Below are 17125 nucleotides of genomic sequence, written 5' to 3'. Positions count from 1 at the left end.
GCGGCGCCGGGCGCTGCCGGAAGCGGGGAGGGCGCCGAGCCGGCGGCCCCGCCTGGCGCAGGCAGCGCGGGGAGCGGGGCCGGGCCTGGCCGTGCGGGGCGGCGGCTGCCGGCGGGCCATGCTGCTCAAGCTCCTGCAGCGCCAGACCTATACCTGCCTGTCGCACAGGTATGGGCCCTGCCTCTGCCTCGGGGGCCTCGTCCTCATGATCGTCTCCGCCTTGCAGTTCGGGGAGGTCAGTACGGGGTCGCGCCGGCGCGGCGTGGCTGCCCCCCTTGCCGTTCCTGCCTCCCTCCCTCCGTGCCGAGCCGAGCGGTGTCGGCGAGACAGGCGCAGCCCCGCGGCTGCACGGCCCCGCGGGGATTTGCGGCTGTTGTTCCTCGGGGGAGTCGGGTACTTGTGGTATCCCGCGAGCAGCGAGATCCCTCTGCGGGCTCCTTGCGTATGACAGGTCCCGCCCATCGCGCCGCCATGTGCCCCGTTCGCGCTGTGCCTAGCGGCGCCGCCACAGGCCCGCCGTGCCCGCGGGAACGGGCTGTCTCTGCCCGCGTCCCGGAGCGCAGCCGCTCCCGCTGCCCCGGCCGCACGTGTTGGGCTGCGGGGGGCGTCGGCGATGGCAGCGCCCGGGTGTCCCCTCGGGGGTGAGCTGGGGTCTGACAGGTGACACAGCCCTGCGTGTTCGTCAGCTGCTGTTTGCTGATCTTGGACAATTCTTTTCCGCTTCCCTCATCAGGTGACTTTTAGTGCTGTGATTTTGTTTGAGTCTTTTAAAGCCTCTGCTGGATGTCACCTTCACACGTCGGCCGGGAGTGACAATATCTTTTCCCTCTCCGGGGTTTAAGGAGTTAAATGTATCCTGCCTCCAAGCTGCGCAGCGGGGTCTGCTTTGCTCGCTACTTGTTACTTAGTTCGCTTGCATTATTTTGTAAATGATGCAATGTAATTACACTTTTTCTAAATATGATTTTACATGGATGTGTTGAATATTTAAATCTTCATTTCACATTGTCCTATCGATTTGGTAAGTTATCAGTGAAGGGATCTGGAGAGGAGAAAATGAATCCTACTTCAGCGCAGTGTTTGTTAATGTAGTGAGGAATCAGGTAAATCAAGTATTTTGTCACTCTGAAAGGATGGCAGTGTTCAATACAAACAGGCTGGAATTTCGTGATTCCTAACCTGTTCCTTTTTTTTTCCTTCCCCCCCCCCCCTTATCTGTTTTAATTTGATGAGTTCTTTCAGATAGAGAGGAATAAAAGAAGAGCCGTAAAAAGTATTATCTGAAACTCTTGCATGTACCACAGTCGAATTTTTTTTTTGTGTACTAACACATCTTTCCATAAAGTACTAATCTCTGCTGTCTTGCGGGGACCACAAGTTCCTGAAACACTTCAAAGCCATCAGCAAATTAAGTAATTGTAAAGTACTCATAGGCAGCTGTTTGTTCATGATGGTCAACTTGGATTGGTGTAGTTTTCCTGATGCTGTGAAACTGACATAATTTTTCGTTTCTTCAGAATGTGGACTTAAAACACAACTTTAGGATATCATAGAACTTTGAAGATTTTCAAAAATATGTCAGTAGTTGTCTAAGTTATGGCTGGTTTTGGTGAGAGTCAGTCAAAATCACTGCTCAGATTTTCCTGCTAAAGCTTAGTTTAAAAAAGCTGCTTCCAGCCCTTTAAAAGCTACTTGGAAAGCTTAGATACAATTTAGAGAGTGAGCAAAAGAACAGGAAGATTCATTTAGGAGTAGATTTTCCAAATTATATGTGAAGAAAAAACAAATGTGACTAGTAATGGGGTTAAAAAAAAAAAAAAAACAAAAAAAAAAACCAAAAAAACCCCAGCTAAAACCACCTGCACTTTTTTTCCCCCCCAATGTATCAGATAAGCCTGGTGAGAGATGTTTGCATGCATCTTGCTTTTTGCCTTTGCAATTTGGTAAACAGTGGTAGTTCAGTGACTTAGGAGAGACAAGGCTCGTGAGAATGAACATGGATGCTTCTCTTCTTCCATACAGAATCTGCAAGGCAGCAACTAATAAAAGACTGTGAGGTTGTTTGGAAAATGAAACCAAGAAATCTTTCTATAAATTAACAGTTTAACCACTTCTAGCTGTCTGCAGGAAACTCAAGCAATAAAAAGCAGCGTGAGGCAGCGCTTATCAGACTCTGGTGTCTGAACAGCATTTGCACTTCTGCTTTTCCCCCATCCTCAGAACCAGGGTTTTTTTCTGTTCTAGTAGGCAAAATTAGGTCTGATTTCTTAGATTCATGATAATACCAGTATTACTGATGGAGTAAAAATGGATGATTAGGGCAAATAATTTGAGATTGGTAATGGTGTTCTCACAACCAGAAGCTGCAAATTAGCTTCATTTGAAGGAAAACCTTGAGCTCAGTGAAATACTAGGGCATTGAACATGAGTGAGAAATATTTCTGCAAAAACATACAGGGCAGCCAGGTCTAAATCAATCCTGTTCCCTGTTTGTAAGATGAACTTTAAGTATTAGGGCAGTTAGATTATAAACCCTTCTTGGCCATACTTCTATAGGTAGCTCTGCTTTGTAAAATGCTTTATAACAAGAACATGCCAGAGACATTGTTATCATGTCTGATGCAGTGTGTTTGCCCCTTGTTTTTTAATGTTCCCGTGGTGGTTTTATAATACCAGTATATAAAGTTGAAACAAAACAGCCTCCAGGCATTATTCACCATGCATAATGTGTGAGGAGGAAACAGTTGCAGGGAAAAAATGGGTAGGAAGAGTTTTTAACTTTCTTCCTTAATGTGTTCCTAAGATATCTGTCCTCTTCCTTTTCACTATAGTTACACAAAAGACAAAGAAAAAGGCTCGACTGGGTAATGTTGTTCTTCTGGACAGATGTATTATTTATATAATATATTTTTACTCAAATACTTCCGTATTTCTTCTAGACAGGGCATGGAAGTATGCTGATGTCATGTTGGTTGCAAAGAGACCACTTGCAGCTCTGGCAGGAATTGCATGTGTGCTCTTGTCACCCAGGTACATGGTGGAACTTCCCTGCTTTATGGAAGGCTTTCATTTGCTTTAGCGGCAATGAGAGTAGACGGATGTGTAGCCTCTTAAGAGGGAAGATGATTTGTTTATGGTTTTGAAGGTGACCTTAGTGAAATGGTATATTTCATACTTCCCACAATACAAGAAATAAGGATAATAACATTAAAGTCTAGGAAGAGTGATGTAAAGCAAATACTGTAAGTGCTGTGCTTTCCTGGTTTTCTTTCTTTTTGTTTTGTTGTTTTTGTTTGTTTGTTTGGGGGGGGGGGGTTTCCCTCTCCAATATATACAAATATGTAGTTACCCCAGTAAATTAGGTGAATGTGCCTTCAACTCTAAAACAGCAAAAAATGCTAGTGTAGTTTTCAAGGTTGGACTTTCACTGTAAATGATGTCATATCAAGTTTATCTCAGAGGAGAACATATATATTACTTCTGTTTCGAAATACTTGGACTTCTTTGTTCTGTCAAAGCATAGTTACCACTTTCAGTGTTGAAAAATTGTAGGTTTTTTTCCTGGCTGTTTGTTAGCAAAGCTCAGATTTTGGAGGTGTGTATACTTCAGTATATCTTTTATGAGAATAGAAAAAGATGAGCAAAATTGTGCAGGGCTGTGTACGTCTTAGGGTTTTCCTGCTTGTATCAAAGTATATTTGATTTAGGTCTCAGTTTTGCGAAAACGTTCCTGAATTTTTAAATGCTAAGAAACAAGAGGGAGGTGACCTAAAAAAAAAGTAGTTTAAAAAGAGTGTACGTAAGTAATGAAATTCTTTGTTGCAGAGAAAAGCAAGATTTGTTTAAATTCAGTGCTCTTCAGTTCTGGGTCCGATTGCTGCCTCAGTGACATAATTTAGTTGGGATTGTGGGATTGTTCATTAATGCATGGATCAATTTGAATGAAATTGATTGTGGTTAAACATTTCAAAAGATGAAAATTAGTGTCTGACTATAGAAGGTGGTGACATCAAGTAGTTTTGTTTTTTTTTCTCTGCAGGTTGTCTTGGAGTGGAGTAGAGACCAGTATCATGTTATGTTTGATTCATACAGAGACAACGTTGCTGGCAAATCATTTCAGAATCGGTGAGCTTTACCTACACTTGACACTATTGCATATTTTACTTTCTGGTTAAATACTTAAATAAAATATATTAGTTGAAGTAACATACTGTTGACTAGAACCTTATTGTATGGACTCTAAATCTGCGGCAAATTTTTAACTTAGTGAATGCTTAGTTAGTGCATAATCTCCCAGTTTGGAGTATTGGCTTTTGAAAGCTCTAGTCTTGTAATAAATTTATGGTTTTAATATGTTTAATTCCTCCAGTCTCTAATGAAATATCAAAATGGTGACAGTGTTAACAGTGAAGGGAAGCCATGACACGTTTTCTAAGTTAAGATCGGAAAACATAAGTACTGTTCCTATGTGCTTAACATTTCAATATTCAGTGTTTTGAGAAGTTGTTTTTAAATTATCTTATGTTTTCTGTGATGTCTTATGAGGATCATTATCTAGCTGTTGTGGTTTGAAAGCAAAATGAATGAGAGGCTCCAAGTCAGAGATATAATTTAATAAAAAGAAAGGTAAAAAGGTAAAAGTAAAATAAAATAAATGCAATAACACAAAGGATCACTAACAGAGTCAGAATACAACCTGAGCAGGATGGTGGAAGCAGTCCAGGTGAGGTGCTCTTCCTGAGGCAGTGATCCTGTAGAAAGGTCTGGCAGCCCTGCTCCTCTGGGAATCCAATGGATAAGTGCTCTTGCACTGTCCCACATACCAGCTTATATCCAGGTGAGAATGCTTGGCTCCTCCCCCTGGGCAGAGCATCTCACAGTGGGATGAGTGTGAAGTGGGTCCTTGATGGCCCATTAAACAGAGATAACTCCTGGAGGGAGTTATCTGTGAGTCATGGGCAAGGCGTTGATGGGCCATTAGCAGAAGACACCCCAAAGGCAGGGGCTTGGGAAAACACTGCCCCACCTGGTTTCAAAAGTTCATGAAGATGGTGATAGAATAAATACTTTGTGTACATCCTACACTGCAACTCAGGACAATCACCATGGGGTCTGTTGCTCAGGGAGGAAGTGGACTGTGAGTTGGTGGGTGGAAGAAAGCTACTAAGCAGGTATCATTTGACTCTTAATATTGATACACTTGACCAGGATAAAAACTAACACTGAAAGCAGAAGCTTTAATCTGCCTTTGTTGCATTGTGGAACAGTAGAAATTATCAGATCAATTTGTCATGCTTTAGTTGCTGTGAGATAACTCTGTAAAATGCATTGCATGGTGTTGGTGAATGCTAGGAACTTTCGTAGTCTCTTCTCTTACTCCTCTCCCCCATTTTCCAACGGATGACAGATAAAAGAGGAATGATGTAGCTCATATGGATGGATAGCTTAATGCTTACATGTTTTAGCTGTACTGAAGTAAAACATGGTAGTCTGGTCCTGTCACTACTAAAATGCCTGGCATAGTGATAATTAACTGGAGTGTTTTTATAAAACCATTGACTTTTTCCAAAACAAAACGACAGATCTTACTGTTGTGGTGTAGATCTAGTCTGTTCCCATTTCTGCAGTGTTTCCTTACTCCATTTTGGTTGTGTAAAGTACTTCTTTGCTAGTGTTCATTTCTGTGGATTGTGAGCAAAACATCCAGTGCCTGGTAAGGAACTATTGGCTGCCTAAGCAAAAGCTTAAGGTTTTATGATGGGTGCTTAAATTATTCCAGTTCACCCATATGCCTTTAACAATCTTATGCCAGGAGTAAAAGGGAAGTTTGCTGCAATATTTGTGTGCAGCTATCAACTTCCTCTAATGATTCATACCAACAAGAAACCTTTGTGGAGCAATACTTTTAGGCATTTGTTAACTTTTAGATGTCCCTTGGCAGGGGTTCAATTAATTTTTATTGTCAAACTTCACAAATGCAGTAATGGACCCTGTCTTGCAGCAGGCACTTGCATCAGGGCTGGTTTGGTGGGGTTTTTTAGGCTGGCGTCAATGCAACATATAGAGCTACGCATAAAATGAGGACTTCCAGATTGAATCTAGCTTGTCCAGTGATTTTAATCAGTTCCTATTTTAGTGCTAGAAAAAATATTCAGAATTGGAGAGCAAGAGGCTTATTGGTTATAAAATTAAGCAGGTGTACTGCTTTGTGGAAAGTAAAAGCTGCATGGCCTTTGAGAAATATTAGCGGGTCTTTAATTGAATTTGAGTTGTGTTGTTCTCTAGGAGCTTTGCAGGTGAGATTCTCTGTTCTTTCCATAGAAGCTTACAACTTCTATGGAGAAAACCTCAGTGTGAGTTGTAGACAAATTTGTGTATGTGGGCAAGCTCCTTGTGACGATAAACTCAGAAAGCTCATCACACAGGAACAATGTCATCATTAGTAACGCCTTTTGAACACTCTCCTCTGCCAGACGAAGGCAGACTTCTGGTTTTGCCTTAGATTTTAGCAATTGCTTTTGGTTGTTTTTCCTTTCTGTTGCAAACTCTTGGCATCCCAACTGTAGAACTTTTCAGGTAGCCAAATCAGTTGCTAAACTGTGTAAGCTTGGGCTCTTACACAGCTTGAGAGAATGCACTAGAAATTCCAGGGCTTTTTACCAAGGCACTTTATCCAAACCCATTTTTGATGACTAAGTTTTGATATGAAAATAAAAGAGGAGAAAAGGAAACTAAATAATGGAGGTCCATCAATGAGTGTTTTGAGTGAGGACTGCAATTTATTTTATCTATTTGCAAATGGTATAGTAAGTATAGTTTACTTACTGTAAAATGTAACTTTACTATTCCAGGATGTCCTGTTTAAAACTGAAAAATATGTATGGGAAGATGTGCAGGAATAATCTCCACCTTTTAAAATGTGCAGACTGATTTCAGTATGATGCAGCGAGAGCTGTCAGTGGTTGGCCAGCCATTAACTGCTGAGCTGAGTGAAACTGGAGAGAGGAAAACACGTACAAATCAGGGAGCAGGAATAGCAATGGAACAGCTCGGCTACTGTTAGTGTGTAGTTACAGAGCTGGAACAGGTTTACTATGAGCAGCTTAGACTTCTATTGTTCATAAAGTGGTTCAGCAATGTTGGAGATCACCATATGGTATATTGGGAGGGATCCAAAATCTGCTGTACTCCTTCAGCAACAGTGGATGTCGAGGCAAAAGTTTGTCTTCTACCTACAGTCTCAGCTGTGATGATGATTCTCTTATGTAAACACACCATGGGTATGGGAAGTTCCTGCCAGCAAGTGTTCCCCTGCCCTATCTGGGGGACTGGTGGCTCTGGTTTTGTCTTCCAGCAGGAGCCTATGATGTTTTTAGATTTGCAAGTAAAAATGGGTATATTTTGTAAAGAGAAAACTGTAAAAACTTCAATAATTGTTTGGGAATCTTCAAGCAATTTTCCAAAGTGTTGATTTTCTATGGAAAGATGTTAAGATAATTCCCATTTGGAATCAAATTACACCTTTGAGTCACATCTGTTAGTGAACCAGTAGTCATGTCAAAGAGGGGAAATAGCTGATTAGAATGGTGGCTGTATTTAGTAAATTAACTCAGGTCATCTTGGGCTTAACCCATTTGCCAGACTGGTGTTTCTGATGAAGACCGAATGTATAAGTCCATATGAAGGAAACACAGCTACAGAATTTGAGAGAGTTTTTGAACTTCTCTAAACTTCAACTATCTGCAAAAGACTCTGAATGTTAAAATAGTGTTTGAGAGCCATACTACTCAAGTGTAGTATCTGTTCCTTTTCAATTAAACCATTTTACAGCAAAATTCCAATACATACTTCTGAAAATATAAACTCTCAGTGTACTTTAGGAAGCCATGAAACCATGGAGAAAGCTTTGGCCAAGTCCAGAAAGGTACCGTTTTAAGAGTTACTTGGCTTAATTGGAAACAACAAATTGACTTGGCATATCTGGTTTTTATTATTATGTTTGATAAACATTACTTTCTGAAATAGTGTGTGCTGTAAAGGTGCATTAAGAAAATTTATTGAGTATTTGAATAAATTTTAAGCAATTAGACTAGCAGATCTGCAAACAATTCACTTTTTTTTTTTTTTTTAAACTGGTCTGTCTCTATTGCTACTGGTAATGAAGAATGAGCTTGCCGTGCCAGGGTTGATTGAATTGAAATGCCTGCATCTGACCAAAAATGCTTTTCCTCTGTGGAATTTACTAGCTTTTGGCTGTATGTGGCATAGTGTAGGAAATTACATAGGTATATGTGCTGCCGCATAGAGACACACTTAGGAAATGGTAAAATGGAGAGAGGCTTTACAGAAGTCAAAATTGCCTCATACCATAGAAAGAGTCAGAGTTTTTTGGACATGCTGTGTTCTTCAGTGAAGCCTGGGTGAATAAACTCTGCACTTTGTCCAGAAGACTGAAGGTTGGGCATTTTTGAAATACGCTGACTTGAGTCAGACGCTTCCTCCTAAAACACTCCTTTTTGAGCTGTAGCATTCCAGAGACTGTCAAACCAGTAATTTAACTGATCACAGCAAATGCAGAAAAGCTGGAAGAGCTCCTGCCATTGAATTTCTACTCCTCTGGAGGACATTTTAGTTCAAAACATGCCTTGTAAATGAACCAGAAGTTAGTTATCTCTGGTAAAAAAACAAGTGAAATAATTGAATAGAAGGGTAATTGTATTCAGTAAATTGACTTTTTTTGGATAGAGAGTATCTGCCTGCAAATGTGAGAGACATTCTGGGTGGTGCTGCTGAGGAGGGCAGCGCTGCTGCTGAAATGTTCTAATTGTTTCAGAATGCCCCACTGTTACCCTCTGAGTGTTGCAGTTCAGTTAGGAGCAGCGATAAATTGAGTACAAAATGTTCCTGCCCCTTGTATTGTGATGAGTTACTGGCTGACCTTGTACCAAATTTTGTCCTTCAGTTGTTGAGCCTGAGCCAGCAGAAAATGAAGCTGGGTGCAAGCTCTCTGCATGGCATGCTGTGGAAGGGCAGGTGGGCAAAATACCTGCCTGTAAGCTCTGTCTCTCTTAGAATGCTTTTGGTAGAATGCAGTGGGTGGAGAGAGAACTTCTTCGAACCTCTCTAATGCTGAGATGCATGGGTTCACAGGAGGATGTTTTCCAATGTTTACTAGGCCATCTACAATTTAGGAAGGTATTAAATATCTTGACACTTGAACTTTTATATAAAATAATAATTGAGGTATACTTCTGCTATATGGGACTCAGATTCACCCATGGCAGTAGCCTGGAGTACCTGCTGACACAAAGCTGTGGGCCTTGGAGATGGGATTATGATTTTAAAAAATGGGAAAAAGGTATCCAAACCTAGCCTTATACATGCTAGGAAATCTGTAACTCTCCAGAAACAGTTCCAGGATATTTAATTGTGTCAGGAATTTGTCTGCCATGTCTAGAGTCTGAATTCATGTACCCAAATGAGATTGTTGTTTTATGAAATGCCTTGTTAATACAATCTGAGAGACATTCCTAGGGTAGAGACCTGGTCCTGCTGAGGTCTTACTGGCTGTGCAATTAAATAATAGTAAGTATGATTTAAGTTATGCTTTATGCTGTCCTGTCTGAAGTAGTTAGTGAATTACTAGTTGATGAACTACAAGTAGGTCTTGGTACTGGCTTGAAAAATATTTGATGGGTTTAAAGAAGGTGGGCCATGAGTTTGAGTCAGTGAAATTCAGAGCATAAAGTTAGGATTTCCTTTAGTTAGTAAACAGTTAAAACCACTTTGTGTCCTTTTGGTTGATGTCTGTGCTCTTTTGTCAAAGGCTTGTGTGTAATTAAGACATGATACGTATAGTTAAATGAACCTTTTTGTTTTGTCTTGTTTGCGGCCCAGACACCGAGTACTTCTGTTGTTAGACAGAAATTGCTATTGTAGGATGCCATGAACACTTGTAATATTAAACAGCTCATGTAGCTTTTCCTTTGAATTATGTAGGCTTTGTTTACCCATGCCAATTGATGTAGTGTACACCTGGGTGAATGGCACAGATGTGGAACTGATCAAAGAATTGCAACAGGTCAGGGAACAGATGGAGGAAGAACAGAAAATAATGAGGTAATAATCTTAGATTATTTTTCTCTTAAACTAACAGCAGCAATCTAATGCTGTACTAGTTTTCTTCGTTGTTATTTTTTCCCATGTTACTCAACATGAAAATTAAAAGCACATTTTCACACTTTTTCATTTGATTATTCTCAAAACCTTGTTTCCGTTCTACTTTTAGAACTGTCAAGTACTGTCTAACTAGAAAATTGTTTAAGATAAGCATAATAATTAAGGCTGTTCTGTTATGAATTTGTAAAATGCCATGTAGAAAACTGTGCATTGTGTATGTAATTTTGTATTGATTTTTAAAACAGTTTGTAAATAATAATAATAAAACTATGCCTCAGATATATAACCTCTCTTCATCCCTTTTTTCTCTCCCCATCCCCCTGGTATTTCCTTTTATAATAGGCTTCGTAAAACCTAGCATGTTTTTTAAGTTCTCATTTTTAGATTAGTTAGATTCCTAGTCTCACAAATACTGAAACCGAAAATGGGAAAATAATTTATGCATGTTATAAAGGTATGAGTTGGCCTTTATCTATAGAACCAAAGACATGCATTGCTGTATATGCTGTTGTAAATTGTGCTATAGAGTTCTGCAAAATTACTGATCTAAGCCTACAAGCACAAGCTGTTGCAGATACCTTGGATTATGTCTTGTAAGCATTGATTTAGTTTCTGATAAGCAACTCCACTCATATGATCTGTTTTTTGCCAGTAAATGTTCCAAGTGGAAACACAAGTCTGTATTTTAAGGGTTATAATAATTTAGTTCAGTATAATGAGAAGTCCACAAGTAAGCGGATTGATCTGATTTTTGGCATGCTATGTCTTGCAGTTTGGGTACATCTGCAGTATGATGAGACAGTATGATCTCAAGGGAAATTCTTGATCTTTTCTTTGTTACCTAAATACTGGAAATATTAAAAATTTAAATTCAGTGACCTTAAACATAGACAGTCTCTGCTCTGAAAAGCTTTCAGATTTATGCTAATATTTTCTTTGCAGTTCCTATAGCTAATATTAGTGGATTCAGCTTTGCCATTACTCATACTGTGATTCCTGTTTCAGGAAGGGAAAAGCACATGTTTTTTTTCCATAATACGATTTGGAAAGTTGAGTTTACCTTATGAATAAAACTGCTGTTTATACCATGTTTGCTATCTACAGGGAGACCTCATTCCCTCCCCTGTAGATAATTTTTTTCATGTCCTTAGAAATCAATGAGCATTGCTATAAAAAGAACTGTTTTATAGACCTTATCAGAATATTTATGTTAGGCAAAACAATCAAGTCAACCTAGTTTCAGGTTACTTCATCCTGATTTCTTATCAATGTTTTTCACATTAACATTGCTTTTGTTAAGTAACCTAATAATGACCCATTAAGTTGTAGTAGCAGAGGGAGTCCTGATGCCACAGTTCTCAGCACAGCCATGCATCTTTGAGCTCCATACTGCCCATGAGCAGTGAAGGGCACGTGTCAGTCTGTGCTTGCCTTGGCAAGGCCAATGACATGGCCTTGGCAGCTTTTTGTCTGGGTTATTGGTGCTTTGACAATGTGTCCCTGACTCAATTAACAGTTTGAAATTAGACTTACTTAGTTTGAAATTCCTCACTGTCTATTCGGTGTTATTTAATATCCTTGTTTTAACTTTGTAATAGGGAAATCCTTGGAAAGAATGCAACAGAACCAACAAAGAAGAGGTGAGTTTTTGGGATTTTTGGACACAAATTGGAATAAATGATACTCTGCTCATTGTTAGCTGAAAGCAGATGCTGGTTGGAGGGATGGTTTGGTTTTCTATAGCCTATGCAGGCTTTGCTATGTCACTTCAAGAGCTGACAGCATGATAATATATGTGCTGAATAAAAGTAATGTTATTGTGACATATATGAACGAGCTTCTCAAAAAATAACAGTTTGGAATGTTTGGAATGCATATCCCTCTCAGTGTTTAGGGTTAGCTCCTGTTCCGAGTATGAAAAATTTGTCATGCATTTGAATCATAAAACTCCAGGTACATATTCATTAAAAATTCAATGTCACTTCCACCTGCGATTTGTATCCATGGCACTGCAAGTAATTTTCTGTAGAGGGTCCAGGCCTCTTGTGGCTCTGCTGCCAGGAAGCAGCAGGACCAGGTCTGTCCCAGTCATTTGACTTGGTCCTTTCGTTATTTAGAGATTTTTATGAAGTCTCTTCTGGGGGCAGACTTGGAAATCTTGGAAACTTTTGAAAAAACAGTTATGGGAATGGACTAAACACTACCAGTCAGATATTTGCCTTCTGCAGGAAAATAAGCGTGCTCTTCAATAATTTCCCCTTGTCACAGCAAATGTTACAAATAATTAATCAGATTTTACAAAAACTTTTCCCATTGCATCCAAAATTGATTTTTGTCTTAAATTTTCTAGTGGTGTTAAATATGCCTTTGGTATTTTGCTATAGTGAGAAGCAGCTGGAGTGTTTGCTGACACACTGCATCAAAGTGCCCATGCTTGTCCTGGATCCTGCGCTGCCTGCCAACTTCACGCTGAAAGACCTGCCATCCATGCATCCTGCTTTACAAGCTGCTAACAATATGTTCTTTGTAGCAAAACCAAAAAATCCTTCCACCAATGTGACCGTAATTATTTTTGATAGTCCTAAGGACGGTAAGAAGCTCTTTGTCAGATTCTATCCGGTTTTCTAGAGCAAGTTTTGTAAGCTGCTGTGAATTAATTTTGGGATTGGGTTTTTTTTTTCCTCCAGTACCGACTTCAATGCTGATTTTTTGTTTGACTTTAGCAAGTCATTCAGTGTCTCTCTTGCCCTCAAACTGTTTCTCTAAATGCTGACATTAATGATACTGTTTGCTTACCTCCCAGACAACAGATTACAGATGATTAGAGTACTGTGTTTTAAAAAGCTATTGCAAAACAGGTTTGATATCTGAATATCTGTGATGCTCTGATAATTTCAAGAGGCTGCGGTTTACACTGGGGAAGATTAGTTTTAGAAATCCTCTTTTAATTGCTGTGAAGTCTAGTTTGAATAACATGCTTACTGCATGTTCTGACCTTGTTCAAAGGATTGGCAACTGTAAAACAAAATTATTCATGTGTTTAACATCTTAGGTCTTAGAGCAGGTATGAATTTTGTATTTTGTTTAATATGGAGTGCCTGACCACTAATCCAACCACTGTTCTTTATTTTACCACCAAGAATTATTTACTATTTATAAAGACAACTTTTCACACTATAAATACTCAAATATCTTTTATTTGCAAAAGTATTTCTTGGTTACTACAAAACAGAAAAAAAGTGACTTTATACTGGAAGAAATTTTTGATTTGCAATTTTATGTATTCTAGTTGAAGCTGCCCATTCTGGAATGTTAAAAGACAACAGCAGACAGATAGCATGGAGGGGTTACTTGGTATGTATCTGGACAATCTATTGATTAGTTTTTGTATGTGTTAAATGTTCTGTATATTTATAGAAAGTTTCTGTGCTATTCTCTTTCCATAATTCACATGAAGTAAGAAGTGAAAACATTCAGAGCAATCCTTATTGTTATGTAAATTATTCTACTTTTAAAATGGTCTTTATAACCTGTTTTCTTGTTTTTAGACTACAGACAAAGAAGTTCCAGGTCTGGTATTAATGCAAGACTTGGCCATTCTTAGTGAATTTCCAGCTACATTCAAAGAAACAAACCAGTTACAAACAAAACTGCCTGAGAGACTGGCCTCTAAAGTAAAACTGGTAAGGCTCTGGAGGAAAGAGTGCCTTAGGGTCTTTTGGAATGGCTCAGGTATGGAGTCTCGTCACCTAGGAGACTTAGGATTTTTCTGAGAGTAATCTGGGATTTTTGTGTGACACTTCCCTGAGTAGTGAAGAGTAGCAAATAGTGACTCAAAGAGTTGCCTGCCAAGACCAATTGTCCATTCTGTGACTACAAGTTCTTAGGCATTACATTTGCTAGCCTGCAGCTGATTAAAAGGCAGCCTTATCAGCTTTTTACAGGAGGCTATTTTCTTGCTGTAGAATTCTAGATCACTGGCTTGTTTAATGTGAGAGAATTTTGTTTATCTAGCTTCTTAGCTTTTTTCTTTCCTCTTGGCTCTCTTAACAGTAACAGTACTGAACACTGCGATTCTATTTGCCAGATGCTCTCTAGGGTCTTAAGCAAGTTGCACGTCAGCTGACCCAGCTGCAACTTGTGTGACTGCCATTTAGTGCCCTCTGTTCTTCCCTGCTATTAATCTGTAAAGTTCCAGTCAGGTTTAATGGATAGGTGAAAGTCTAAGAAGTTTGTTGAAAGCATTGGCTTTTGTTCTGGAGATAGACGTGATTCATGGGGTGAAAAGGATTGAGGCCAAGGAGTTTGTTGAGGAGAAGGAGTTAGCAGAGATAATGGGATGGCAATCCATAGGTAATTCATTTTCCATTAGTCTGATGTACACCTGTAATATGGACTAATTCATTTGCAGCTTGTTCTTGGTGCTCAGGTGAGAATGAAGTCCCTTTCCTTTTTCTTCTGTTTTTTCCTTTGGTAGGCTGGGCTAAAAACTCATGTACTCTGTTGCAGAAATTATCCTATGTAATTCCTTTCTGGTCACAGAAAGCCTGGTCACACTCCAACATAATGCAATCTGAAATTCTTCTTTCTTGTCTTGACTTGTGTTAGCTGACTTGGAGCTTTACTAATGGCAGAAACTTTGCAAAGTAAACACATTTGTGCCTCTCTTCCTACATGCCCTAAAACAGATTAATAGAGAGAGTTTCTAAGCACTTATTTAAGTTTAAATAGGTATTTTCTTTTGCCTTTGCATCTCTAGTGTCATGGCAGTTAAATAACAATAGATATTCATATGGCCCCTTCCTGTCCAGATGAACATAAAGGCTGCATCTCTGGGGTGTGTCTTAGACATGTTTCCCATCTCCTTGTGTGTCTTTATGGAAGTGACATCCTGTGCCTATTATCTTTCTATATGATTTTTTTCTTACCCTGTCTTGGTTGTGTTTTTTTTGGTTTGTCATTGGTCATGTGTCATCTGTTTGTGCTGACTTCCTTTTCCATGCTGTGTTATCTGTGTGTAAACATTGCCACTGTGATTGTTCCTAAGAGCTCCTCTTCTGCAATTTGGTCAGGCAGATATATATATCTGTATAAACAATTTTTTTCTCAGGTATCCACAATATTCTGTGGTTTTCTTTCCAGTCATCTTTGCTGTCTGTGTTTCTTTTCCTGGTGGTGGATGCTTCAGAGCAATTAACTTGGAATTATTATACCCTGCCTGGTCACAGCTGTGAATTTTTTCCCAACCAGCCCTCTATTCTTGATAGCAGCAATTCTTGTATGTTATGGAGAAACTTATGTATGTGAATGTAAGAAATGTTTTATTTTGGTTTTTACATCAAGTGTGGATGTGGTTATTTCTATAGAAGCCTTTGGTAGATTCTAAGTTCAGAGTCTTTTCTTCTTTCAGTGGATATGGTAGGTAGCCAGTAATAGTAAACACAGCCAAGTGTGGTTTTCTTCTTACCAAAGGGTTAATGTACAGTTAAGTAGAAAAAAGGTTGATTATTTACAGTCTCCACTGACATTTGCAACAATTCCTCTCTTGCTATAATTTCTGGAATCTCTGAAGTGGTGTGAGATGCTTGGTGGCGAGGAAGAAAGTTGCACTAAGCTTGAACTAGACTTATGTCTCACAGATGCCTTCTGATGCTTAATGGGTTTCTGTGTGCTTTAAGTGGCTGTTTCTTACTTCAACACCACAACAAAGAAATAATAATAAAAACTTTGAACAATGCTGCTGTTAGAAAGGAAGTAATGTGAGAAAGGGAGGAGTGTAGTTATTGGTGCATTTGTGTTGAATGTTGATAATGCTATTTTGGTTTGATTGCTTTAGTTTGGTTGAAATAACTTCTAAATCCAAGGAAGACCAAAAATTATTCATCTAGACCAGATAGTTATAAAAACCTAAATCTCTGAGCAAAGCAGCTGAGCTCAACTAGAGGTGATTAAAATCTGGAGATTCATGATATAATGGATCTATTTTCAAAGTGAATTATATCTGTTAGAGTCTACTGATTTTCTTTACTTATGGCCTGCACTGTAATATAATGGTACAGAAGTTTATTTCAAGATGAAAATTGAGCAGCAGCGTGTCTCCTGGTCATGTTGTTGTAGGTTGTGTGTTATGACAGATGAAGTTGAAAATGATACTTGACAACTTTTTATTGTCCATGTATTCTTAACCGAGTGTTAGAACGCCACTAGATGGAGGTGTTACTCTGGTTGTGAAACTGATGGTTGCTGAGCTGTTTCTTTATGGGTTCCAAAGACCTTATCTTGGACCTACATGTGAAGAATAACTGAATATTTCATTTTCACTTCCCTCCTGCCCCCCACCTTAACTACATTTCTAAAGGAGACTATTATTCAGCATAAAGAGATGCTTGTAACTTAAAAACTACATTTGTTTAAGAACTTGATTTGTTTGATTTGATTTTGGGTTTTTTGAGTCTGTCATGCTAACAGTTTTTTACTGAAATGGTACCCAGTAGTGAAAATTTCTGGAGACAGTTCATTTTTTCTTCAAGATTTAATATCCTGATTGCTTCATTGACAACTAAAAACTTGTAGATCTCCCTCCCTGCAAAATATCATCTCCTTTAATCCACATGCACACACACATACATAATATAGACAAGTTATGTTGGAAACTTAGGGATGTCTTAATGACCTTGTCTTACTAATGGAAGTAAATCCACATGGGAAACTGCAGGCACAGTGATGTTTGGTGTTCGCTGTCCTCACTGGAGGATGGGATGGGGTCTGGCATTCTTACTGCTGCTCATCAACATTTCTGGAGCAAACAGGTGGCTCCAGGAGATGGTGTTATGATCACACAGAGGTAGCAAGTAAGCTGATGATCCTGGAGGTCTCTTCCAAACTAATGATTCTGATTCTTTGTAGAAAAAAAATGTAAGGCATTGCATTAGCTTTGACTCAGAAA

At 39.2% G+C, this 17125-nt stretch overlaps 1 protein-coding gene across 4 annotated transcripts in view; it reads left to right on the top strand.

The window, feature by feature from the left end:
* Positions 1 to 78: 78 nt before the first annotated feature.
* Positions 79 to 17125, top strand: part of GNPTAB (N-acetylglucosamine-1-phosphate transferase subunits alpha and beta) — a 39857-nt gene continuing 22810 nt past the window's right edge. For all 4 annotated transcript variants that reach the window (XM_083860339.1, XM_083860337.1, XM_083860338.1 and 1 more), the window contains exons 1-7: positions 79 to 235; positions 4040 to 4125; positions 10000 to 10119; positions 11778 to 11819; positions 12564 to 12769; positions 13469 to 13533; positions 13728 to 13862. In XM_083860339.1, the coding sequence (XP_083716465.1) occupies positions 119 to 235; positions 4040 to 4125; positions 10000 to 10119; positions 11778 to 11819; positions 12564 to 12769; positions 13469 to 13533; positions 13728 to 13862 (771 nt within the window). In that variant the 5' untranslated portion in view covers positions 79 to 118. The remainder of the gene's footprint in view (positions 236 to 4039; positions 4126 to 9999; positions 10120 to 11777; positions 11820 to 12563; positions 12770 to 13468; positions 13534 to 13727; positions 13863 to 17125) is intronic.

The sequence above is a fragment of the Zosterops lateralis genome (genome assembly GCF_965231275.1).
Source record: "Zosterops lateralis genome assembly, chromosome: 4".
In the NCBI taxonomy this organism is placed as follows: Eukaryota; Metazoa; Chordata; class Aves; order Passeriformes; family Zosteropidae; genus Zosterops; species Zosterops lateralis.
This window is presented reverse-complemented; position numbering and strand designations above follow the sequence as displayed.